The sequence below is a fragment of the Lygodium microphyllum genome, chromosome 17, assembly GCF_053477565.2.
Source record: "Lygodium microphyllum isolate KBCC chromosome 17, Lygodium_microphyllum_v1.1.10, whole genome shotgun sequence".
NCBI classification, from domain to species: Eukaryota; Viridiplantae; Streptophyta; class Polypodiopsida; order Schizaeales; family Lygodiaceae; genus Lygodium; species Lygodium microphyllum.
The window spans coordinates 2317362-2345225 of NC_141151.1; the positions used below are offsets into that span (position 1 = coordinate 2317362).

At 41.2% G+C, this 27864-nt stretch overlaps 1 protein-coding gene across 3 annotated transcripts; it reads right to left on the reverse strand.

Moving 5' to 3' along the window:
• Positions 1–889: 889 nt before the first annotated feature.
• Positions 890–27044, reverse strand: LOC148021504 (uncharacterized). Of its 3 annotated transcripts, XM_087696910.1 has the most exons (8): positions 26777–27044; positions 5665–5761; positions 5509–5589; positions 5227–5436; positions 2304–2439; positions 1912–2210; positions 1604–1690; positions 890–1446 (listed from the first exon to the last, which is right to left on the reverse strand). In XM_087696910.1, the coding sequence occupies exons 1-8, from the start codon at positions 26911–26913 to the stop codon at positions 1135–1137; spliced, it is 1359 nt and encodes a 452-aa protein (XP_087553036.1). In that variant the 5' UTR covers positions 26914–27044; the 3' UTR covers positions 890–1134. The 3 variants fall into 3 exon arrangements, with proteins under 3 accessions (XP_087553036.1, XP_087553035.1, XP_087553037.1); XM_087696909.1 differs by having other exon boundaries at positions 891–1446; positions 1912–2439; positions 26777–27042; XM_087696911.1 differs by lacking the exon at positions 5227–5436 and having other exon boundaries at positions 891–1446; positions 1912–2439; positions 26777–27041.
• Between the last annotated feature and the right edge of the window lie 820 nt (positions 27045–27864).

Consider the following 27864-nt stretch of genomic DNA (forward strand, 5'->3'; position numbering starts at 1 on the left):
GGCCATAAGATCAACTTATTTAAACATGTAACCCAAGAATCATGACATGTCAATACTCGTGTAAATAGAAATGCATCAAAATATTTATTGATAATTAATTCACTATCAAAGCTTGTGGATGATTATGATGAAAAAAGGAATATATGTATATAATTGAATAAGTAAGAATGTAAGTAAATGTAGAAGCTAATTTTTTGTCTTAAATTTTGGCAACTCCATTCGCTTATGTGTTTATAATTGAATAATTATAGATATAGATGTCATTACACTCAAATGTACAAGCTAATTTTCTTGTTTGTGAAGAATTGCACAACTTCATGATGCAAGTAAGTTCACAAACAACTAGCACACTCCTTTAGACAAGTGTGCTAGCCAACCACTTCAATATATCCACTAATATTGCCTTCTTGTATGCATATACACTCTTAGTTGGGCATTATTCATTAGGGTGAGGCAAATTGTGAAATGGATGACAGAGGAAAAACACCTCCAAGCTAATAATGTTCCAAAACGAAGGGCAAATGCTAAGAATCTTGCTTAAGTGTCACTCTTTGATTTGCCAAAAAAGTGTTCCATCATTAGTTCTTTAAGTGTACCACTACCTCCCAAATTTGTATTTTTAAATTGTCTAGAATATTTTAAAAATAAAAAATTCAAGATTAGATTCATTGAATTCCTCTTGATATCCCCTATATGCTCTTATATTGGCTCTAAAGCATTCATTATTGGCACTCAAAAGTATACCACTACCTCCCAAATTTGTATTTTTAAATAGCATAAAAGATTCTATAGACAAAAATTTCAGTACTAAACTAGCTCAATTCCTCTTGATATCCCTTACATGCTCATATATTCACAATCTCAAAAAAACTACAAAATGTGAAATCCCCCCCCCCCCACCCCCCAAAATCCCCGAAAGGATATCTTTTTCCTTGGGTGTTCTATAGTTGATTCCCCTTACCCTACTAGGACTCTTTATTTTCTTTAGAGTGGATCCTTTGGTCTAGCAGAGTTCTTGCCCCAAGGATTAAGGGTCTGGTGTGAAAAAATGCATGCCAAAAATTGGGTGCATGCTTTCATCCAATTCGCAAGCTGGAAGCAAAGATACCAATCGTCACATCATGCATTCGATGCTCATATCACACCTACGACATGAGCCACATCGTGATAAATTGATAGCCAGCATGCCACAGCCATCCGAGCAGCCTCTCTTGTGCACCCACCTTTTGAACCTGAGTCATTGGGTTTGGGACATTCTATCCCTGACAGCCCCGTACAAAGCACAGTAGTTTGCTGACAGAAACCCACCAAACAGACATGTGCGTAGAAGAATTGTAGAACTCTGTTTATCTTATCCAGAAGGGCCAGGAATGGCTGAGCGGTAGTTCTGAACTTGTGATCCCTTTCTTGCGTCCTATCAGCAAAAAAATGTTTCAGCCAGGCACCCTGCACATAAGACAGGTATGTATTAGTGCCTCTTCACAACAGCAGAACTGCAAGTTCATTCTCGGTGATCTACTCTTCACTAGAGATTTAGATTTTAACATCGATCACACATCCCTTCTAGCACAAAACCAGGATCCTGCTATAGACTTGTACTCACTGCCGTATGATCCAACTGCTGCTGCAAAATCGCATTGCAGTCCTTATCGGCTTGCTTCTGGGCTGCTAGAGATTTCAGCAACGACATCTGAAAATCATTGTGAATTTGCATGGTTTGCAAGATGAGACTACAGTGCAGTAACAATGACTTGAATTTACATAGTTTGCAAGATGAGACTACAATGCAGTAACAATGGCTTCTCAATTAGTTTGAACACTTTTAACAACTTTATTCACCCTCTGAAATATAAAGAGCTCTATCAAGATAATAAGTAACAAACTAGAAGCAGATATCTGTGGAGTTAATACCTGAAGTCGTACTAGTGTGTCCCGTTTTTGTAAAAACAACTCAATGGAAGCCAGAATATCATCAAGACCCTCATTGTCACTGCTAGCTGCCCCCTGAGCAGAGAGCCATGCATTGTAATCAGGTGCAATCAATGTGTTGACCAACCGTATCATCTGAAGGGGAAGGCCCCTTGCTGTACAATGCACACAAGCACTCACTACACGTGCATGACAAGCCTCGGACTCCTTGTCATGCAGGGCTACTTGTGTATGTGCGCACAAAGGATATGATGGAATATTCAAATCCTCTGATAATGCCTCTGCACAATGCATCAAAACTAACTGTTCTCGGCAGCGCAACAAAACAGCCTCATTCACCAGTAATTTGTCCGAGCAGAACACTTGGCACATACCACCACAGTGATGACAGCTGCCTTCCATCTGACATTTTGGGAGCAGCTCTTCTGAGCCAGGCAATTCTCTTTCTGGATCACTCGTGGGTCTGGCTGCCACCATATGACAAGAGCATTTGTTGGGAACTGCCAAACACTGCAACACACAATCAAAACTCAATTAAAAATCCCTCCCTTCCTCCACCTCCCATGTCTCTTTCTGGATCACTGATGGGTCCACAATCCAAACTCTCAACAAATAATCCCTCCCTACCTCTCCCTCCCATGTCTCTTTCTGGATCATTCATGGGAAATTTAAGCTCACAACAAATAATCCCTCCCTCCCACCTCAAAGCATAGAGCTTTGATTGGGTCTCCTCTTCATCTCAGACTTGAAGGAACCTGATATTGCCTACAGTGTTTATATATGCAGTTTCTTCAACAGGTACATGTGAAGCATTGGCTTGCTGCTTTACAATTCCTTTGCTATTTTTTGAGGGTACAGCGAGTTTCAGCATCAGTTACATGCAAGGAATTCAACTATTTGAATCTGCACATATCAATTGGGGCATAAATATTGATTCAATAAGTCTATCATCAGTGATTATTGGTTCACTTTTCAATGAGTCCTCACTTATAAATCCATCCACTAGGGGAGCTTGCCCCTTAACACCTGGATGCGTGATTGGTCTAGGATCAAGAAACCTGGATCACTGGAGCCTCAATGCCCACTTTGATATGCCAAAAAAAAAAAAAAATCATCCTTATAAACAAGAATGACCCACTTAGACTGCATGAATGAACACACACACACACAGAAAAGAGACCAGCACACCAGCAGGCATTAAGCTTTGTGGCTATCCCAACTTTTCGGAGAGATCACGGCTGCATTTCAGAGGTATTCAAGACTTTTCAGTGTGCCTTCCAGACCTATCACGACTGCATCTCATGGAATTACAACTGTCAGAATCAGTGACTGCTGGTTCAAGGTTAGCATCTGCTCTTCTAGAGTTTGGGAGTGCTGTTCTATGCTTTGCAGGGCTTGGCTTCCCCTCTGTTGAGTTTGTGGGTTTGCAGCAGCTGGTCTCTGCAGTTTACTTTCGCCCTGCCCTGGAATGTCCATACCAGCATCCTGTGTGGCCAGCTTGTGAACTGCTGCAGCTGTGCACGAATTTCTCAGGGGTTGGTTCTGCATGCAGCCATGCTCTCTACTGAACTTTCTTGCTGTTTGCTGTCATCCTGCATTGCAGGTCATAGTATGCAGGGCAGTACATAGATTCTCTCTGCAGTACACCGGCAATATGTTTCCCAAGGTTTCTTGTAGGTAAATCTGACACACTTGGAGTTTGGACTGGTTGTGTGGCTGAAAGGCAAAGTTTGGAGGTATAGATATGGAGTTCTTGGACTCAAATGGAAAAAGATCCACTGGATTCATATGTCAAGTCCCGTGCAGGGGGGATGGTGAAGATGTCGGCTAGTGGTAGCCCTCTTATGGGATGTGTTGCAATAAATCATCACATCCCATAAGAGGGCTACCATCTTTCATCTCACAAGACAGACCCCCTTGGTTGCACGGCACACACATCCAACCCGGATTGAAGGCTCTGGTTTAAAACAGCACTACTAGAAACAAAAACGTGCACACTTAAAATTTTACTATGGCCTTACAAGCTACTTCAAGGTCTTGTTTCGTAGGTTGCAAACTTCTTCTTGGGTATCACAGCAAGTTCTTTGTTGCTTGATGATCAGCTAGTGCATACTGTTCCTCTGGAAGAATTTCAGGAGGCACTTCAACAAGCAACAAGCCTGCCCAACTAGGTAAAGGTGGTGAATTTCCCAACCCATCGTGCCACCATCTTCCACTAGCTTTGTGTTCACTTGGACAGGTTTTGGTGAAGCCAAGATCGTCTTTCAAGAACAGACACAGAGCTTGCCAGATACGGGATACATGCAAGCCTCATCCTACAAAGCTATGTTTTAGGTTTCTTGGATTGCAACCCTTGGTACATGACTTGAAGTGGGGCACATTTGTACCAGCTGGGTTACTTTATTTCTGAACGTCCCCAAGATGTGTCACCACAGATATCTTCAGAGCATACTGACCCTCCTGCACATACTCGGCATGCTGTTTTACAAGACTTAAGAACATGCCTTGAAAGAAGCTCCTTGGGTGTTTGTAGTGAAGCATTGTGGCCACCAAGACCCCTGTTCTGATGACGCTAGCAAGACTTAAGAACATGCTTCGAAAGAAGCTCCTTGGGTGTTTGTAGTGAAGCATTGTGGTTGCCAAGTCTGCTGTGCTGGTCCATTGCAGCCTCCTGCAACAAGTACTGTCACACAGATGTCTCACCAGAGGCAAGGGATTTACTCTAGGCCCCAAAATCTAGGTTGCAACTACTTAAGTTGGCCAATATAAGTCAATCTACTTTCCCTTTGAAGTTGGATGCATGGGATGGACTGGTAACTTCCAGTGACACTTTCTTTTCTCACAAGCAAGCATATCCCTCTCACATGAATGTTATGGGTATGCAATGGGCTGATCTTGTAGATGTGATTGGATTTCAAGCGGAGATGTTTCAAGCGAACAAGTTTGCTTCCACAAAAGGCAAGGCCATGAGAGAAAAAGGGAGTTTCACCCTGTATTAAGCAATACAAGATGTGGCAAACAACCTTTTAGAAGATCTTTCGTGTCAAAACCCCAAAATGGCTATAAATTTACCACTTGTACACACACTCCCATTAAACATATACAAGCACAAAAAGGACACTCCACATATGCAATTAAGGTTGCGTACATTCATATAGCCTCTTATTACTCACAGATTCACGGTAGCTCAAGAATAGTCAAACTGTCTTTTCTCCCATCCAACATAAACATCATGGGAAACACCAAAGTACCCAATGAGCAAGACAGTTTTGCAAAGTTACAAATAGAGCCACATACATGAACAGATAGGCTCATTGATCCATCACGGAGCTCTAAGGTGGTTGTCTGTACACCATTTATTAATCCTTCACTTTGAAGGAATGGAAGTTGAGCATATTGGAAGTTTGGTTCATGCTTCTCTTGATTGTATTTCAGACAATCAGAATCTTCATTCAGAATTGTTTCTTTTGTGGTGACAGGAACTTCAATACAGTCTTTTACAAGAACCTGTATTTTTATCTATTAGCAATTATCCCAAAACTCAAATATGTATGAGTGCATGAGAGAGCTTTCACTGACCTTTTGGACCAATTGAATCTGAGCATGAACAGCTGATGCACAACCAGAATGACCGACATGTGCCACAAGCACCCGCCTTACCTGCTCGTTACCTCATAAATTTTCCTACAAATTATTTTACTAAGTTCTAACAAGGACCCAAAACAAGACACAGACCATAGCAGTTGGAAGGGCTAAAGCAGGTGGGAAACCCAAAAATCGACGCACTTGTTCCTCCAAAGGGTTGTTTAACTTACAACTTTCGCAAGCCAGCCTAATCACAACAAGACAAAGGACAAATAGAGTTAGAAATTCTACATGTAATACCTTTATATTTTGCATAATCTCCCAATCAAAAAGAGCCAAAATCTAAGATAGACAATAAATATGAATCAATAAAGAATTTTGATAACCCCTTTGCGTTGTTGATGCCAACAAACATTCAGTCCTAAGAAGTTGATACACAAAAAATTGTAATCGCACATACTACACCTCAGGCACAATGATAATAAGTTGCAACCAGCATATATAGAAGTTGGAAAATTTTTGCTTCAAAACTCAGGAAAATAAGAGATGCTGACACTTTGACCTTTACTTGGCTCATTTTGTACTACTAAAATAACCCAGAATCCATAAACATGCACTAAATTGAATTCGAGTAGAGACAAAATGACAAATGTTCCTACTCTACAATAATCACAATCAACTAGTATATGATCATGCTATTGATGATAAATCTCTTTTACTAAGCATATGAATGTTCAGTTGCATTTTAACATATGTAGGTTAGATGATGCACAACCTTAGAAAAACAAAGAGAACATGGTTAGTTATCCAATGTCCAAGTGCTATGAAAGAACTACATTAACAAGTAAGGTGCAAGTAAATGTTCACAAACCTCAACAGATAAATTTTCATAAAAAGGTGATGGACAGAACCTATCTATGTATAGCTACCTATGGTGTAAGACAATATATTTGAGCAATCAGAAATAGGTGCTCCGATAGTTGTGGGGCCCGTATGAAGCTCTAAGATACAAGTGGGGACTGCCCAACACACCTAGAGGAGCTCCACCAAGAGCAAGCAACCTTTGATGGCATTACAGAATCCCTGTCCTTTTGGCATCTGCACATTCCCTACTCTTCAACTCTCAATCCCACATTAACATGGGAAATTTACAAGAAAAAGATTCCTTAATGAACACTTGTTGCTGAGGATAAATTCAAAGGGCAATGCAGCATGCTATGCTGCCCAAAAAGTACCCATCACTTTAGTATGTGAATCAATCACTACATGTGAGACTTCACAACCTTCAAGTGGTGCAATGAAAAACTCTTCGCTATCCACATATCCTTGAATGTGCAAGTGAAGCTTCCCAACGAGCAGTGCGACAAACTCTGCATGGCCCTTGCATACAATACCAACTTCTACCATGGGTCCCATCTCATTCTGTCTGATGCCTAGACAAGTTGCCATGTCTCGCACCAAGGCATACCAAGCACAACATCACAACCCTGAAGCAGTGCAATGAAAAACTCTTTCCTATCCACATATCCCTGAATGTGCAAGCGAAGGTTCTCAAGGAGCAGTATCACAAGATTTGCATGGCCTCTGCATGTCATATGAACTTCTCCCACAAGTCTCATTTGTCCGTGGAGATACAGTTGGCTTGTGCCCCATTATTAAAGAAGGTCAATACAAGTTGGTCTCTAATTTTACCCCATGCTCTGCATAACTCAATAGCATCATCATGGGCTGATCAATAACAACATCTAGCACCAAACCAATGGATGTTTTGTAGCATCTCCCTAATTTTTTATTTTCCAGCTTTCTACTTATTGGGACAATCCTTAGCCACGTGACTCTCCTGTTCACAAAACAAATCATTTATTTGCAACCCTTAATTCCCTTCATTATGCAATTTTTTTCTAGCTCTTTACTTGCTATTTTGACCTCATTTCAACCTAATTTTTAGATCCGCCCCTTTTATTATCCCTTGAAAACTTCTTATTCAACTTCTCATCTATGCCTTGGAAGCCCAAATCTTTCCCATGCAACAAATCATCAACCATACTAGTTGTTTCTATGAGCTAAGACATGCTAGATACTGTGGATTTGATACAAAAATCCTTGATTCCTTTAGGTAACCCACATACATACTTTTCTGCTTGCTCATGAAGAGAAATTGGATGATAACAAGTCACTGGCAGCAAGGCATCCCAAAACTTCTTATTCTACCAATCCAAATTCTTCAAATGCATTGTATCAAGCTTATTCCAAGTTGTCAGTGTTCACCTCAAATGTGCCAGCCAACCAATTCGAAGTAAACATTTTTAAACTATACCCATGTTGATAGTGCTCTACCTTGCATCAAGAGCATAGACCACAATTGCAATGCATTCTCCTTCAAGAAAGTGGCTACTTTTTGAATCTTTGAGGATTCAGTAAAGTTGCCTTCCAAAAAGACTGCATTAAACTGTTGAATAAAAGTCCAAGCTTTCAACCTATCTTATGCCCCACTGAAGGCCTCAAACTTCACCACCTTTCCCCCCTCATCATAGTCCTTTGTTGCCCCTTTGGGAGTCAAGTTATCATACATTAGCTGTTAAAAAGAATATATTTGTTGTGCAGCATGACTAGTACCATACGAAGCATTTGAGCCCCAAAAGCACTAAGGGATACAAATGTATTACCATGCATGCCACTTTGTATCCCAAGTATCATGCCAATGCTGCCATACATTGAGTTATGTAAATTACCACCCATACCCGAATACATTGGCCTTACACACCATGCATTGATTACTACATACCATAAGGAGTTGTCCCATACATTCCCATATGTGGTCCTTGACCCAGGATAGCATAAAAAGTAGTATCTCTACCAAAATATCTTAGCTGCTCCATACTTACATACATACCCAACTATCCAAATCCCATTGGATTGGCACTACCAAGATGGCCTTGCATTTGTGTATCAAACCCAACTAGTACCATTTGCTTTTGCTTATCACCAATCTTTGATGTATCTTTAGGCTGCCATGGTTGTCCTTAAGAAGCTTCTTGCTGCCCAAATGCCTTTAAAGATGACTTCTTCTCGCCCTTGCTGTCCTTTTTGGGAGGATTGAAAAACGGATCTTTGGCCAATTAAACAAAGATATCTTCACCCGAGCCTTAAACCGGTCATCATATTCTTCACCTCCTCATTGGTCATTAGCATCTTGTGGGCTAGAAGGGCCCGCTTATTGGTCAACAACCACATTTTCTCCTTGCTGTCCATACCATAAGCATGTTCCAAGATTACGCATTGCATTTTCCCCTTCATTATGTGCATTTTCAAAATGAGAGAGGAGAAGCCTAGAATAAGTAGACACAAATAATGCCACAAAATATGACAGGTCAGCCAACATTTAATGCTGGTCGGCCAGCAATAAATGCCCAATATGACCATAAAATGACACAATAAAAAATGCCTAAATAACCTAAACATTGTGCCCAAGCCTCTGCAACTCAGACTCACACATGAGCTGACGTATCTACTAACACCCTCTCTCAAATCATGGGTGATTTGATACAATACAATGGTACAATGAGAATGAATCATAAACCATACAACATAGAACCACCAAGTAGAACCATGGATACCCAAGCAGTGGGTGATCAAGCCACCACCAAGGTATCTCAAAGAGAACCTGATGTCGATGTCGATCGTACTAGCTCTTGAAGATAGAGAAGATCATAGTAGCTCTCGATGTCTGTCAACAATGCCACTGATGTAGCACACCTGACCAACCTGTCACCAATGCCACAACACATAAATGACCATGGATTCCCCTTCTTTGGCCAAACTGCCAAAGTGTCCCCTCATGTGAGCTCTAAAAAAAACCATCCGCTCTCTGTCAAAGAACCAGCCTATCATGAACCTAGATGTCAATCCAGGATTTGAACGTGCCAAACTTCGATCGATGTGTCAAGGATGTCCCTCTCTGGATCCTATGCATCTGTATAGAGATATAGATGAGGCATGGCTGCCCCATCTCACCACCCTCTCACTCCCTCTCTGACACTGGAGAGTCGTGAGGGATAACCTCATCACCACCACTAGAAAGCAGCTGAGGAAGGGGTCACCAAGCCCTTCCCACGATCCAAAGAAAAGGATCCCTTCTGCGCCTTGGACTTCGCCTTGGCCAGAGGATCTGAGCCGGAATCTGAGACAGATGATGACTCGTCGGAAAAGTCCACATCTCGCTTCGTCTTCTGCTCTTTTTTCTTCTTGGAAGCCGCTAACTCTTTGCAATCCTTCCATAAATGGCCCTTCTTGCCACAGTGGTAACACTAGACCTTCGACTTCTTCGTCTTCGAACCCCTCTCTGAAGCTATAAAAGCCTCACCTGAACCTCCATATAATGCATCATCAGTGGATGAGCACGGAAAAGCCATCTGTAGAGAATTTAGAAGAGTAGAGAAAAGAAGGTATTTGGAGAGGGAACACAACCAAAACACAAGCACAGACTGCAAAAAACAAGAGTTCACATACAGTATAACCCAAAATCTGACCAAAAGAAGACAAAAGCTACTGCAAAAAATCAAAAAATCAATCAAAAACAGCAAAAACGGCTTGAAGCGATAGTCGCTCGGCCAAGGAGTCAGGAACACCAAAACGCAAGCTGAATACTACCACAAACAGGATGGAAAACTATCGCAACAGCCTGAAAACTGAAAATGTAGGTAGCAGAGGGGCTGTGGACACCAGGCGATGGCAAATCTTCAAAAAATGCAAGTAGAACAGGTTGCTTGTATGGAGGAGTAGTCACCTGATCAACAAGGGTGAAAACAGTCCTGAAATCAACAAGAAAACACAGCAGGAGCACAAATCTTGAAATCTGATACCATGTCAGAAGTGGTGCAGCAATGGAAGCATAAACATAAGCTGTAATAAACTGCTGAAACACAAGACAAAAGAGAAAGGGAAAGAAGAAACACAATACAAATGAAAACTCAAATATATGCTCATGAAATAGAATCCATATATCAAACATGAGACTGTCGCATACAACAGTGAGTCACTGGCTGTGTGGGCACCAGCACCGGCTCCTCTCTTCACGAGACCTCCAAGTGGTGAACTGACCAACTGAGAAGGAGGAGCCTAGAATAAATAGGCACAAATAATGCCACAAAATATGTCAGGTCGGCCAGCATTTACTGCTGGTCGGCCAGCAATAAATGCCCAATATGACCATAAAATGACACAATAAAAAAAGCCTAAATAACCTAAATAATGTGCCCAAGCCTCTGCAGCTCAGACTCACACATGAGCTCACATATTTGCTAACAGATTATAGCTTGCTCAAAACAAAAAAAACCAACAATAAATAGAAGAGAAACCAACTGTAAAAAGTGAGACATCCAAGGATACGTAGAGTTACAGTTTACTAAAAGCAAAGAAAATCATCTCCAAATATTGTTGATAGCGAAGAATGAAAAGTAGAGATTTCAACAATGAGGTGAAATAGGCAATGAGAACAACAAATCTAAAGAAGAAGATGCAAACAATTAAAGCAAACGGGCGAAATAAGACAAACAATCGAAGCAAACAAGCAAAACAATGAGGCAAAATGCAAAGAGTAATCATGCAGTATCGAAACTACCCAGGAAACCCCAATCTTAAAACACATGTCCCAACCTGTCCCAATATATGTTTCAAGATGAAAGAAATATTTTCATTTTCTCATTTCCATTTAAAATTTCTAAAATGCCCTTTTAAACAACTACGTTCTTGAACGAACATATGATGTACTATGTTCTTGAACAACTATATGATGTGCAATATCAAATCATGATCTCAAAGGAGTTAAAAGACACGGGTGGAGAAGAAGCTACTTACTAATGTAAAATGAGTCAAAGCCATTCAACAACTTTGCCTAAGAGACTGCAATGTACAAGCTCAAATCATACTAAGTATCCACTTGTATAGAGTACTAAAACCGGCCAATAGATCTAATCTATAAGACAGTGAACATAAACTTACAACACCAAACCTATTTTTCAACAAAGGAAATTAATAATACAAAGTAGCTAAGAGCTAAAGCACTCTTGCATTGTAGTTGATACCAGATTGGCCCTTAAGGTAAGCACACATTACAATATCTCTTTAATACTGAAAATGAGTCCTTACACGAACCACTTGTGATCCACTCCAGCAATTAACATAGGTTTCATAGAGCAACACTTTTGCATATCAAGCTTTTCAATGGATTAGATTTTCAATGACCAACAAGCTTCAAATCCATCTCAATTATACACTCAAACCAATATGTCTCGAAGTAAACAAAGTTGTAATCACTCCAATATTAGCCAATATGATATTGAGAAATGCATCAATAGTCTCATTATTGCCACACTGTTATCAATGAGAAATTCACAATAATTTCAGTCCCAAACCGATCTGATTCGTCGGATGAGACCTCAATGCCAATTGTCCAACAATCTTAGAGCTTTGCCTTGATCAATGAACCTTCAATTCACTATCAAATTGAAGTAATTCAAACCTATAAACCTACTCTCCATAAACTTTAATCCCTAACATGCATTCACCTTGAGATTGAAAACTGAGTTTAATGCTTTCAGTGGCTAGAAAATCAAACATACATGTTTAAAAACATTTTCCCTAATGTTTGCCCCTAATTTCAATGATTCGGTGAACCAGAACAAAAGGCAAATTAGGGGGTTTTAGCTTGAATATCTTCAATAAACAATTCCATACCCAAAAAGATCGATTTCTACAAACCCTAACCACTAATCAACTGTAAACAGCAAATCCTAACTCTGATCTACTATAAAACAAAGCTTGCACAATCCAAGGGACAGAAAGAAAAAGAAAGAGATTGATTTCTCACTATCCAGCACCTCAAGATGAATGCAAAGCACTCTCCTCTTGTTGTTCATCACAAAAATCAACAAGCATGCATCTCCTTTTGCTACTATAGCTCTCTAAACTTGGGTTGCTCCAAAAAAAGACCAAGGTTACTCCAAAAAAAGAAGAGAAACAAAGCCTCAAATAGCCAAGATCAAGATTTCAAATAAATAACTAGATGCTCCCTCATCAAATCACTTTTTTTATTCAGATTTTTTATTCAAAGATAATTAAAGACTTTATCATTAATTATAAGTAAGCTACTCACTAGATAAACTTAACCTCAAGGCTTACTTAATAACTTGAGTGCCCTAAGAGAGCTACTTACTAGGCGAAACTTTCAATAGAACTCAATTCTAAGGTGCAAAGTTTCAATTTTCTAAGAGTTTCACATTGCATCTTGTTCCTTTTGCCTTGTTTTTGTACTACATAGCATGTACACTTGTCCACTATATGCTCGATATCAAGTTTTTCACTATTAGTACAATAGTCACCATATACAGAGCTAGAAATACCAAAATTAGAGTTCATTGAAATCAATTCACTAAGTCAATTTCTCATTCTAGTGACAAATACTATACATCACAAGCATTGAGAATGTTGCCTTAAGACTATTCATTTACTTTATAAAAGAAGCCATCAATAATATCAAGGCCTTCAAAGTTTCATTTTTTTAATTTGACTCATGAATTTTTTTTAAATTTTCTTTAAAGTTTCAAGCATTTTTTTTTCTTTTGTAAAAACCACATTATTGGTATATCGGATACTACACCCAAGCATGATAACATCCTTTTAACTTCTAGAGTGAATAAATGATGCCTTCTTGTATTGCACCTAAAAATGCCCTTCTCTCTTCCCCTCCCTCTATTTTTTCCATGGATCAAAAAATAGCTACAAATATAAATTATATCTCCTTAAGGCTTTGATGCATTCCTATAAAAACTCATATAGCATGGTGACCAAAAAGAAATTAGCTTATTAGCGTAACGTACTAAAAAATAATTCTCTTTGACCAAAACATTATGCTAGTGGTTATCATATAGGTATAAACTATCCAATGTTTGCAAAGTAGCCCCTAGAAACCTTACACATATACGTTGTGACCAAGGTTGTCCACGTCCAACAGATTGATCAACTCATCCAACCCGTCTTGTTCTATCCACAACGTTCGATCCTCTCTGGACCCATCCAGTTTGATCCCCACCGAGTCGCAACTCACCCGACTGTGCCCTGTGACCTATTCAACTCCCGACCCCCGAGTCTCGATGGTCGACCATTGCACGGGTCTTGACTCCCATAGGCCTGGGCCCTGCAGCCAAACGGTCACTTTTATTGAGCTAAAACACGCTTTTCAATTGATTAGCATTCTTAAACAGCCCCAAAACACACTTAATTAATGAAAAACCCTACAAAGAAGAGTGATCCGTTTCAATGGCCTCCCAAAAACCCTAATTTTTGGAGCGCCCTTCCACATCTATAAATAGACAAGCTGCCCCCATTCAATCTTATTCCGTTTGTGCAAGTTTCACACTCTCCAATGTAGATCTTAGTCATCAATCTCCCACTACGTGGCAGTCCAACCTTCGCAACTGCTGCCATCACCTCGTTTTACTGCGGCGTTTTACTGTTGTGTTTTATTGTGGTGTTCTACTGCCGCGTCTTATTGCAACGTTCTACTACTATGTTTTACTGTGGTTTTCTACTGCTACGTTTTGTTGCTTCACCCATATCATCAGGCATCATCCTCTGCAATCACCTCAGTCTCCTCACACTCTGGTGATCAGCGTTTGGTGTTTCTCTCACTTCGTTACTCCGATTGGTGGTCATAACACTTGAGATCTATCTTCGATGGATGTCACACTCCGATATTGCTCTGCCCTCGAGCACACTATACACTCTTACATTCATTTATAGCATTCATTTACTTCAGAGTTGTGTTCTCTCTCTCCCTTCTTCTATTTGTGTTTGCGTTTTGAGTTTTGCGTTTAGATTTTGCGTTTAGGGTTTGAGTTTTGCTCTCTGTGTCTACGTCAGTCTCTTTGTGTTTCTATCGTGGTCGTACACTTTGTGTGTCCTCAGTGCGAACCCTAGCAATTTTCTTCACATGGTATAAGAGCCGGTGCTCTTGTAAAGAGTATCCTGTGTATATTATGGAGAGCTAGTCTTTGTGCAAGGCACACAATACAACTCGTAACCGAATCACAATGTCCCAGACACCTTCTTCTCCAGTTCCTATGATGTCTTATCAAGCTTCTCCATCATTGGAGGCCCTGAGACGGCATTATGGACTCCGTGAGAAGAATGACACTCCACCTTCACCAGATTTCACTAACATGACAGAGGAGGACTTTAAGGAGTACTATCGCAACAAGTACGGTGATGTTTACACCCCTACTACTAGTTTTGCTACCACATCCAGACCGGTTGGTGAGATTGGCCACCTCTTCGATCATGGAGGACATACAACATTTGAAACGTCTAGCAATCCATCTTCATCATCTCAACCAAGTCCAATGTCAGACTTGTACAATTCTTTTGTGTTGCATGAATCAAAACCCTCGCATGTTTCTTTTTTTGAGATACAAGATTCGAATGGCTTTGCATATGTGAACTTCAATAGAGGGGACTCACGAAGCAGACGAAATTCAAGTACATCTACAACTTTTGTTTCATTTGAGCATGTCACACACACTTCTCACTTCCCTCCCATCCCACCCTCTTCTATATCACACCTTGATCACCTCTCATCATCTTTCCAAAACGTTGGATTACACTCCACATTTGCCTCACACACCCTAGGAGTTGTATCTTCCATCTCCGCTCCTAGCACCTTTTCCTTCTCTACCCCCTTCTCTACCTCTTTTGCACCATGGTACTTCATTAGGGAAAATGCTACCCTTTAACACAGTGCCTCTCACCTTTCAGCAAAGGAGCACAACCATAACTCCTGGGCCGACTGTGATGGGCATCCCCCTTACTATCCCCAACTTCACATCACATGACCACTCATACGCAAGGGTTTCCATCCTCAGCTTATGGTGCGTCTTTCCACTCTCTTGGGTTACACCTACGCAGGGATTCCCATCTTCTGCTCCCCGTGTTCCATCCCATCTCCTTGGGGTCCTCATGTGGCTACCATGTCTATGCCTAGTCAACCCATCCCTACTTATGGATCCACCTTGCACACTACCCGCATGCCTAGTGGGCACTCTGGGGCCCATTCCCAAGTGTACTCCACTCCCCCATCCTATCCACACTACACTTTTTCACACTATCCATCTCGGAGCACTATCACTCCTGTTGCAATGGTCATAAATGCCTTCACGGATAAGACACATTTTAATGGGTCAAATTTCACCACTCGGTCTATTTTCATGCAACAAGTGCTCGAGTCTTAGGGTCTTTCGGACCTCATCATTGGTTTAGAGCCTATGCTAGACTAGCTCACCCTGACTACATCCGTCAATGGAGAGCCTGCAATGCCACAGCCAATGTTGAGCTAATGCAAGGGTTGCTTCCTGAGTTTCACTCTCAAATGCAACACTTCCCGCTCGCGTCAGAGCGTTGGAGTCACCTTCTCGACCACTATGCGACTCGTGATCATACTCAACGCATCAATCTCGACTTTGAGCTTCAAGAGTTCTCTATTAAGGAAGGGGATGATTTGAAAGTCAAGCTGGCTGAATATAGACGGTTACTTGCCGAGTTAGCCACTACTAACTCTCCAAAGTTAGATGACGATCAAGTTACATTCTTCTTGAATAAGTTGCCCGAAAAGCACTTCAATTTCATTCAACACATCATCTCCCAACCTCAATTGCCAACCTTCTACGAGTTTAAGTGCCAATTCTTGCATTATGCAAGGCTGCATGATCAAGTCCACAAGAAATCCTCATCCCAACCTTATTCAAAGCAGAGGGGATTGGTTTACCTCTTTTTCAAGAGAAAAAACCACCAGTGGCAAGAACTCAATAGATGCAAAGGCAAGCCAATCAAAGGGTGACTTCTCTTCCTTAGATGGAACCAAAGAATCTAAACCTATCTGGCAGCAACTCCCTAAGAAAAACCAGTTTTTCACACTGCCAGAGAGCAAGCCATGTGGACGAGGAGTGTCGCTCCAAGACCCAAGGTCTTCCACCTAAAAAGGCTTAGCAAACCACTGCAACTGCACAGTCCAGTGGGGCTACGCCCTCCACTCCTGCTTCATCTACTCCTTCAAGACCTGTTGCTGCTACTGGACATGTGGCTCGAGTACAGGCTCAACAGCCCCTCTCTTTCACTACCCCTGAGGGATTGGCTGATTGGTCTGCAGGTTCCAATCCTGTTGCCCTTCATGCATCTATCTCAACTTCCTCCCCACCTCGTCAAGCGTTCCCTTAGCAACGCCCTGCTACTGGATGTACGTGATGGTGGCCATCTTCTTAGACTAGGATATCTCTAGGTCCTTTCGGATACCCTAGGTCAGTCTAGCATTCATTTTTTCCACTCTTAAGAGTCGGACCCATAGGATTCATTGTCCTTAGCTTTTCCATTCTTTTGTCTTCCGCTGCATTTACTCACACATCCACATCATTGCATTTCCTTTGAGTTAGATTTTCTTTATGTTATGTTTTACTTTGGAGTATCTCACCACTAACCTTTGTGTTTGCAGATTCTCATCTCTTTTGCAAGGTTTTGTCTTTCAATATAAGGCTAACTTGCAAATTGTTTTATTCCTATATGGGCTAGAGACATGGAGATGAACATCGTTCCTTTCATGGTTTTATTATCCTAGGAATGCTTGCTCTTCTTCTAGCATGGCGGTTTCCCCTCCCGAGACGGATCGTGCAGCATCTCTCTCAATGTTGTCATGGTGGTGACTTCTACCTTGCTCTTCTAGCGGGGCGCTTCATCTACTTCAACTTCTTTCATTCCTTATGGTTCTCAGCACCACACAAAGACCGACATTAGACTCTTCTTCCTTCCTCGACATCTACATCTAGGTTGAGAGGGGGTTCCTATCCTTCTTGGTATTCTACAAGCTTCAACACTTTATCTTCGACATCAGCTTCTCCTCCTTGTTGTACCTTACCCTTTGCATTGCATAATTTCATTATCTTTATACTAGGGCGCTTGGACAAGTGAACAATTTTCCCATGAGAGACACTGTCCAAGTGGCACCTGTTACATGAGCATTCTTCAGCATATAGCCTACTTTGCCTCTCATTGTGCAGAGCACCACTTAAGCGGATCCTAAGCTATTTTCACCGGCAACTGTTGTTACCACACCTCCATTCTCCATCACATGAATACCTCATCACCTATTTTTCCTCGTCATCAACACCTTGAGTGAGTGGGTTAGCTTGTCCTATTTTGTGATGTGTTGGGTGTACTCTCCGTACTCCTGTCTTTTGGATCACTATTACTCAATCGGCCGCATCCCATAAAATTTACCTCACTCTTTTTTTTTTAAAGTTCAATGTGGTTCCATCCGCCTTTGTAGGGCTTGGTAGGCCACTGAGCAACCGACGTGCACCCTTTGTCCAATGCCCTGTTCTCTCTGGGGTGACTACTTGGATTCCCTTGGTAAGATAACCATCGCCTCTGTAGTCTTGGTAGGCCACTGGGCAGCTGACGTGCACCCTTTGTCCGATGCTCTGGCTGCTTTGGGATGGGACGCCTTGGGGTAAATACACATCACAATGGTTGGGCTAACCTTTTCGGCTCAATTTTGGGCCTGAGAGGGGATATTAAGCTAAAACACGCTTTTCAACTAATTAGCATTTTTAAACAATCCCAAAACACACTTAATTAATGAAAAACATTAAAAAAAAGAGTGGTCCGAGAGAGTTTCGTTGGCCTCCCAAAAACCCTAATTTTTGGAGCATCCTTCCACATCTAGAAATAGACAAGCCACCCCCATTCAGCCTTATTCCGTCTGTGCAAGTTTCACACTCTACAAGTGTAGATCTCAATCATCAGTCTCCCACCACATGGCAATCCAACCTTCGCGACTGCTACCATCACCTCATTTTACTGCAACGTTTAACTGATGTGTTTTACTGCGGTGTTCTACTACCATATTTTACTGCGACGTTCTACTACTGCGTTTTACTGCGACATTTTATTGCAACATTCTACTGCTACGTTTCGTTGCTTCGCCCACATCATCAGGCATCATCCTCTACAATCGCCTCAATCTTCTCACACTCAGGTGATCGACGTTTGGTGTTTCTCTCACTTTGTTACTCCGACTAGTAATCAAACCACTTGGGATCCGTCTCCGATGGACTTCACACTCCAACATTACTCTGCCCTTGAGCACACTATACACTCACTTTAAAGTTGTGTTCTCTCTCTCCTTTCTTTTGTTTGTGTTTGAGTTTCTGTGTTTGAGTTTTGAGTTTTGCGTTTAGGTTTTGCGTTTAGGGTTTGAGTTTTACTCTCTGTGTCTACTTCTGTCTCTTTGTGTTTCTGTCATGGTCGTACACTCTGTGTGTCCTCAGTGCAAACCCTAGCAGTTTTCTTCACAACTTTTTTGACCGTTTTCAGACTCGTTTTTCTTTTCTTTCTTACCTTTCTTTTTTTTTTTCTTTCTTTTCTTTCTTACCTTTCTTTTCTTCTTTTCTTTCTTGAATCTTCTCTATTCTTCTTTTCTTTCTCTCTATCTTTTCTTTCTTTCACACAAAGACTCAAGAGAAAAGATTAAAGATTAAAGTTTTAAACTAACAAGTTTAAAAACTCTCTCCTTTCCTCTCCCTCTCTCATGATTCAAATTTCATCCATCTCTCTCTCTCATATACACACAATGGATTATGGCACAATACAACCATCCTCTCCCATGGATGATGGGCTACCATTCAAATTTCAAAATTTGAAATCCCCCCCCCCTCTCTCTCTCTCTCTCTCAAGGGCCAACCCTAAACCCCAAAGCACTCTCCCTTTCTATAAAAATCTCCTCTCCCCACCATCTCATTCATCCTTTCAAGTTCTCCACCCCTCCTACTCCTTTCAAGCTCTCCATCCTTCCTACTCTCTCAAGCTCTCTCCTCGAGTCCTCCCTTAATCTCTCAACCCTTCCAACCTCCTCCTTCATCAAGCTATAGCCTCTCTATTCCCTCAAGCTCTCTACATCTTCAAGCTCTCTACTCTTTTCAATCCTTTCTTCAATCTCACCCTCCACTCGTGACCCTCTAGGCTCTCTCTATGCATCATCAATGGTATCCCCTCTCCATGAAGCCTTTTGCTTACATTGTGTCTACTTCGAACGAGTGAAGGAGAAATCCAACACTTGCAAGTGGCAGTGCAAGTATTGCCCAAAGCTCCAAATCTCATCCGTCACTCGACTTCTCAGCCACCTTTGCAAATAAGAAGGGAAGACCACACCATGCCCTAGTATTCCCGACGATGTCTAAAGATTATTGTCGAAAATACTTGTCGTTGAAGTAACGCAAAGGCTTTTCAAGGGTAAGTAAGGAGGTGATCTCTCCCGATCATGAGATCTCGGATGCGGAAGACGATTCCTCTTCAATTGTCTCGGTTTTCTCCGTTGGAGGAGCCTCTTCTATGCCATCTAGAAAAAGCCATTCAAGTGGTACACCTATGCCCAAGAGACAAGCCACTCTTGCCCAAGCAACGGGGCAAGTTTCCAGTCCTCTCTCCTTTCTCAAGGAGAGGCAAAGGCAAGAGAAAATAGAGATTGCATGTACCATAATTGAGTATGATCTCTCTTTCCATATTCTCAAAGTGGATTGATGAAAGCGGATGGTGAAAGCCATTGTCGTCATTGGTCTATGCAAGGCATGGTACAATGTCACGTACAATGACATGCGTACCAAGAAACTCGATGAGGAGAGAGAGAGGATTGATAAGTCCCTTGAGCCCATGCATGCTGGTTGGGCAAAGTATGGATGCTCTATCTTATCCAATGGATGGAGTGACTGCATAAAAAGAGGGATCATCAACATCCTCATCTCTTGCTCAGTTGGCACATGCTTCCTACAAGCGGTGGATGCGAGCACAAGGAAAAGGAGAACCACAGACTTGTTCATGTATCGGCACATACGACGAGCCATCATTGAGGTAATGCTTCTAAATCCATTATTTTGTAATCTCTCTTTTCTTTTAACCTCCCAAATTTTCTAATTTTATCGTGTATAATCTTGTAGGTTGGGCCGCAAAATATGGTACAAGTTGTCATGGAACAATGCCTCAAATTGTGCATTTATGGAGCGGAAACTTAAGGCCGAGTTTCCGTCCATAGTATGGATACCATGAGCTACACATTATCTAGATTTTCTTATGGAAGATATAAGCAAGTTGGAGTGGGTGGCAAGCATTGTCAATGATACTTGCACAATCGTTGGCTTTGTCAACTCCAAGGTCCGATTTTTGCGATTTATCGCTCATACTTGGACTAGTAGTTGAAAAAGCCCTTGAAGACTTTGTTTGCGATCATATGGGTTCTCCTTGAGCGTCTCTATGACATTCGCAGTAAGCTACAAAAAACGGCCGTGTCACATGAGTTTAAGAAATGGCTTGAAGGGGAGTCCACATCAGACCAAATGGAAGCAAAGGTTGTTCAAAGACTTTGCTTAAAGGAGGAATTTGGGATGGATGTGAGAGGCATTATCATTTTCATCACTCCTATCTACAAGGTGCTTCGCATAACGGACATGGAGGGGGCTACTATTGGCCTCCTCTATCATCTTATAGCGGATGTGATGGAGGAGATACAATCATCGACCATCTTGGATGGGGAGGCCTCTTCTTCATGATATTGTTTTTATTTCTTTTTTTTAATGATTCATGCTTCTTTTTAGTTTTAGAATCTATATTTCATATTGTCTCACACTCTTTCTTTTCAAATTTCACCTCTAAATCTTTATCATCTTACACCTATTGTAGTGATATCTTGGATACCACCCCTAAAAGAGATAATATTATCTTTTTGACAAAGAAAATATGGGAGTGGATGAAACAACCCATACATGGGTTTTGCAACACTTTAACATCCCGCCTTCAAAAACCCTCTCTCTTCAAGGATACTAATGTCCTTGTTAATCATGATGGCTTTCTTCCAAAGGCTTTGGCGGAAGAGCATCATGGTGCCTTCCTCCAGGAGCTAATTAATTATAGCGATCAAAGGAGCACCACTTTTACATCTACCATTTGTTAGAAGCGGGAATCGTTGGTAAAGCTCCTTCTTTGTAAGAGTCATTTGGCTACCAATTGCCTCAACTCCAAAGAGTGATCTTACGCATTCTTACATAGATTTGAAAATCTATTCTCTTTTTTCATTCAATTCTAGCTACAACTTACTACTTGCAAGTTGAAAGTTTAAACTTACTTTTTCTTCACATGGTTAAGAATTATTCGTCAAGTGCATATGAGAGAACTTGGTCCATCTAGTCCCTCATGCACACAAAAATTCATAATGAGCTTAGTATACGAAAATTTGTAATAAGCTTAGCACACGACAATTGAAGTGACTAATTTATTGTCGCTCCAATTAACGCATGCTACACAATATGCATAAGATATCTATGGCAAGATAGGTAGCGTATATCAGATTTTTATACTTTTTAGTTCATAACTTTATTCATAGATTATGAAATATATTTAAAGAAGTTTTATTTGTTTAATCTAAGTTTTTCATTCTTTGAATATATAGATAAATATGAATTCACTCAAACTCTCTGCTAGCACACTTAAAAGTGTGACTCGCGAGAGAGACTTGGAGAAAAAGTAAATATTTAGGAAGCTTTACTTGGAGCCCGAGGAGATAGACCGACAAGTCTCTCGCACTCGTGCATGGCATGCCTGTGTTGTTATTGTTAGAGTGCAGCGATGCAGAAGCGTAGGACAAAGACTGAGAGAGAGTAAACACAAAGAGAAGAGAGAGAAAAGGAGACAGTGTAACGAAGAAAATCAGCAATATAGTAGACTATAGAAGTGCAGAAATATACACGAGTGCAGAGAAGATATATGCATGTGTATTTGCCTGGAGAATCTCGATCTCCGTTAGTCCGCACACTGTCAATCTCAACAGACCAACTCTATCAGATGTCAAATCAAAATATCTGAAAGTGTGTCACAAACTGACTATAAATAGCCAAGAAAAATAGTACCCAGCACCAAGTCGGCTGTAGTAAATACAGCCGACTGCATAAAATAATGATAAAAACTATCCAACTGCAAGCTACCACGTGGCACCTGCTTAGACTACTAGCATGGATGCTGACGTGTCCTGTGCGCTGTCCGTACTACTAATGTGGTACTCTGCTATCTAGAAAATGACTCTCTAACATCCCCTCAAATCTTGGACAAGTCAAAAGACTAAGGGATTAGTTAATCCTTGAAGTGAGAGAAATCCTCCGACTTCAATGTCAAAAAATAGACCCAAGTCATCCTGTTGTAGTCATCTACGATCAACATGAATGATGAAGTATAAGCTCCCCTTCCGAGACTCGGTCCTCATCAGGAGGCCACAAAGATCCGTAGATACAAGCTCCAAAGGTGATGTAGACCGCCTCAAAGCTTTGTTGGGAATCGCATCCCGATGCAATTTTCCACGAATGCAGGAGACACATGGTTGATGGCTCACCACTATGTCCGGCAAACCACAAACAAACGATCCTCACAATGCTTTCCGAAGGTACTCATAATTCAAGTGGCTAAATCAAGCATGCTATAGCTCAGACTGTGTTTAAGAGATGAGGAGAAAAGAGATAAGAGCTATAGAAGACTTCAATTTATAGATGCCATTCTCCTCATATCTAAAACAGAAAACCTTTCTCAATCCACGATCAAGGACTCGAACAGCATCACTATCAAACTCCACCAACAGATTAAGAGAACAAATCTTATGGACCGAAAGCAAACGATAACCCAAGCTTGGCACATGCAACACCTCGGAAGTGTGGATACGACCACGTCCATCTAGAAGTATCTCACCCTGCGCAACAATAGACACAAAAGAGCTGTCTCCAATGAGAATTTGCCCATGCGAAGGTCGCAAATGGGCAACACCAATGGGAGGAGCCATGTGCCATGAGGCACCACTATCCACGATCCACTCTCGAGTCTGGGGAGCTGGCATCGCAGCATCAAAAGTCTTCAATGTAGAGTCTTCAATGATTGCTAAGTGTAGAAAAGCAATTGATGAGGATACAGCCACCGCTCCAAGATCCTTCGTGTTGTTGGTGTCCTTGTCTTTGTCGAGGCAATCCTTCTTTCAATGACCGGTCTTACCACAAATATGGCAAGTTGATTCCTTCTCCTTGTCCTTCTTAGATTTGTTGTCCTCCTTTTGATCCTTTCCCTTTTTCTGAGAGGCTTGACCAACCAATGCCTCCGATTTAAAAGCATTCTGTTCCTTCAACTATTCCTCTTGGTCCAAGATCATAGAAACCAACTCTTCCCACCGAAGAGTCAACTCCCGTCCTAATGCAATAAGAGCAGAATAAAAGACACCGAATCGTGGCGGCAACTGGGACAATAAAGTGATCGCCATGTCTTCGGAGAAAATATACTTCCCCGCATTTTAAACCTGCATCTGAAGCTACCAAAGCTTGTTGATGTGTTTCCAAAGCGAAGAAGACTTATTCACGGACAAGATCCGCATTTGCACCTCCAAAGAAACTCTTCATCAAGGTTATCTGATTATACATTTGATCAAGCTCCAATCATATCTTTAGAGCCACCATCAAGTGCTCAATGTAAGCTATTACGACTATAGTGCAAGACAGATAAAGAAAAGAACAAATCATGGCATTCAATTTGTCCCAATGAGACTGGGCCTTGGTCAACTCTGCATGAGCATTGGAAGAGAGTTTGGACTCATTTCTTATCTAGGGCCTATTAATCTCCTCCATCACAAGCTCTGCTAAATCATAAGACTCCAAAATGGCCAACATCATCACTCGCTAGATGCGGTAATTATCAAGCTTCTGATCTGATGGAAAAGCCAGTAGAACAGGCACCTTCCTGTCGCTTGGAATTCCAAATCAATCTTTATAAACATATTCAACAACAATGCTTGCACAAACACAATATCAGTCCCCTTTGACTATGTAAACACAGCCTGTTAGGGCTATTTCCTCCGCTTCCCGAACCTTCTTCAACCGTCGGACAGCCTTCCTCTCCTTCGAACAGCAATAACCTCCAACAAATTCACCATCTGAACTCCTTTCCTGCAAGCCCACACTTACTTCAATCTTATTCTGATACGCAGCCCTCCCACTCGCCCTCAAATGCTGAAAATGCAACCTTGTGTCACACTGAAATCTCCTCTTCAAGTAGGTTCTTCAATCAGTCCGTCCATTTCGGCTCTAATACCATGTCAGAGTGCAACAATGCGGAAGTGTAGGACAAAGACTGAGAGCAAATACAAAGAGAAGAGAGAGAGAGAGAGAGAGAGAGAAGAAGACAGTGTAATGCAAAAAATCTGCAGTATAGTAGACTGTATAGGAGTGTAGAAATATACACGGATGCAAAGAAAATATCTGCGTGTGTTTTCGTCTTGAGAACCTAGAACTCCGTTAGCCCACACATTGTTAGTCTCAATAGACCAACTCTATCAGATGTCAAATCAAAATATCTGAAAAAGTGCCACAAATTGACTATAAATAGCTAGGAAAAAATAGTGTCTAACACCAAGTCATATACAATAAATACAACCGACTGCATAAAATAATGATAAAAACTATCCAATTGTTGCAAGCTGCCACGTGGCACCTGCACAAATCATTGATGTGGCTACTGATATATCCTACGCGTTATCCGTGCTGCTGCAATGACACTCTACTGTCCAAGAAATGAATCTCTAACAGTTATTCGCTCTCGCACCGGTAGCGTTGAAGCTTTCACTTTGGCATCAACATCAACTATCCATGATACTTGTGGAACTCTTAGATGCTACACGAGACATGGGAGTGACTCAAGAAGTACTCCTAGTTTGACCCTAAAGGACATATTTATCACTACCTCGCACCTAGAGCTTAGAGAGCCTGAGTATGATGACAAGAGCAATGTCATTAGTAAGGGTAATTTTGTTGAGGAGGATGATGGCTCCTCAAGTGAAGACGAGGATACTCCCACCTTCGATGTGGAGAGTGATATGAGCACCTAGAGTAATCATGTATCTTGATTCAGATTAAGCCATAGATGACGGCTTTTATCTCGATCCATTTTTGTATACTTTTTGTATGAGATTGCACATCTGGCTCATAATAAAGTTATTGGTTTCATTATTCATGCTACATAGTACTCTCGAGTCTTGTTTCAACTCTCTTTTGCACTTTTGACTTGAATCTCTAAGTACAAGTCCAAGATTTATTGGTCCGATTAGTACCGTACTAGCATCAAACTATACTAATCAGACGTCATCGAACGTGACAACCCTGGTTGCGACGTATATGTTTAGAAATATGAAAATATGTAACTTAATGTAGGATTGCACATTTAGAATATGTGAGAGAAACTAGTCTATATAACATACTAAGATTCCCAATAGGCTTAGCATACGCTACTTAAAGCAACTACTTGTTGTTGTTCTAACTTGTGTATAATACATACTACACATGAGATATCCATGGCAAGACGAATAGCTTAATGCATTGTACTTATTAAATAAACTTTAGCATAATTGTGAATAAGATTTAATGTACAATCTTGCAACTTTTAAGTGGATGTAGGCAAGGTAAACCATCTTCAACAAGGACCTCCACATGAAGCTAGAAGAGATTAACCATTGAATTTCACATGCTTGTAAGGAATGTTGAGATGTTGCTCAAGTTGCAAGCATCACACCAACCACCACAATCTCTACAAGGCAGGGCTCTTGGAGCTCCTCAAGCATAGGATGGGCTCGCTCTTATTTAAATAGGATACATTGGTGAGAGAAGAATGTGATGACAACAAGACAAGAATATCGATAGTCATGGTAATTTTGGTAAGCCTGCTAAGACTTTCTTTGGTGAGGAGGACTCTCTTCCTTGTAAAATATGTGAGCGTAGAGACTCGACTCTACATGATTTAATGATTGGCTTTCACCTTTAGTATCTACTCTTTTCCATGGTGTGATGAGTTTATGTCTCAACTGCAAGTTGAAATTTGCCTGTGTGAACCTTCTCACACAAGACTTTGAGATAGACTATGACGGATGAGATTGGACTCTTATGCTGGTAGCCTTAGGACTCTTTGAAAGCTCATGATATTTGAACTTTCTAGTGATAAGTTACATGTCCTGAACATTTCTTTTATAGAGTATTCTACACGTATACCAAGTACTCTGATGCTACGAAACAAAATTTTCTCTGGACAAGGGATACAAAAGGAAGGGTCAGGGAAACAGACGGAAAGACAGAGAGGAGGAAGGAGGAGAAAACGGACTTACCAGGAAGAGGAGGATGACGCACAGAATGGAAGGAGGCGGGCGCACAGGAGGCAGGGCGTGACTCGGCGCCTGCAAGAAGCACAGACCAGGCATGTCGTGGAGGGGGCTCGTTTGAAACCTTCCATCTCCATCTCCATCTCCTAGGAGCTAAGGGTTGTTGGCGCCAAAGACGCAAAGAAACGTCTCTCTCTCTCTCTCAGCGCCTTTCAAATGACTTACCTTTCTAGTCTTTCCTAGTAGACCATAATATGAAGCCTTTCACATCAGGTGCTTATGTAGTATTCTGATGTTGTCATATAAGAGCAGGTTGAATCTCATGAGCTTTATGTATATGTAAGGTAGTTTATACTTTTTTGATACTGCAAGGAAAAAGCAACAATTCATCATCACAAACATCATTAGCTTATAACACTGACAATGTGATTTTGTTGTTATAATGTCTTGTAAGTAATCTAAATTTTCTACACATAATATGAAGTGAGAAACGGTGAAGCAAACTTATTACAATTGACCGACGAATCATAGTGCCATGGTCAAGTAAATAAAGAAGAGGCACAATCAACATCCATAACACCTCGCACAAGAAAGAAAACAATGTCAAAATAATAAGAAATGTGTGCATGTAGTGATGAGACTAGGCACAAGCACTTCACACACATGGAACATGGAACCATTCTAGCATGGTGGAGAGTTGGCACAATACTCTCCAAGAATTATAATTATGGGCAAGAGTGCCCTTCCCTTGTCAATGTAGCATTGTACTATTTGTACTATATATTAACAAGAGGTGCCATGTCGCACATAAAGAGCCCCTCCCACACTATTTATCTAGATTGCCACATGAAGTGCTGGGTGCACCCACCCACCCACCAGCATTGTGACCCCCACCTAACATGCACCTACTAACAACCTCCCGATATGCACCCAGAAACAATCCCCTGACTTTTGCGCATACCCGCCTACCCCCCCCCTCCTCGGGTGACTTTCGCGACGTGCAATGTTTTGGTACGCAAAGGAGGAGGGGTGTTATAAACCTTCACACAACTTCTAATCATAACCTGTCATGAGGCATAGAAATGGCATAGCAA

What these genes read in the sequence shown, in the direction of transcription:
- LOC148021504 (XM_087696909.1), bottom strand. Translation starts at nt 26,913, where the DNA reads ATGGAGATGGAGATGGAAGGTTTCAAACGAGCCCCCTCCACGACATGC. An exon ending in TAGCCCTTCCAACTGCTATG is followed by an intron (nt 5,590 to 5,664) that starts GTCTGTGTCTTG and finishes GGTAACGAGCAG; the next exon opens with GTAAGGCGGGTGCTTGTGGC. An exon ending in ACACACTAGTACGACTTCAG is followed by an intron (nt 1,691 to 1,911) that starts GTATTAACTCCA and finishes AATGATTTTCAG; the next exon opens with ATGTCGTTGCTGAAATCTCT.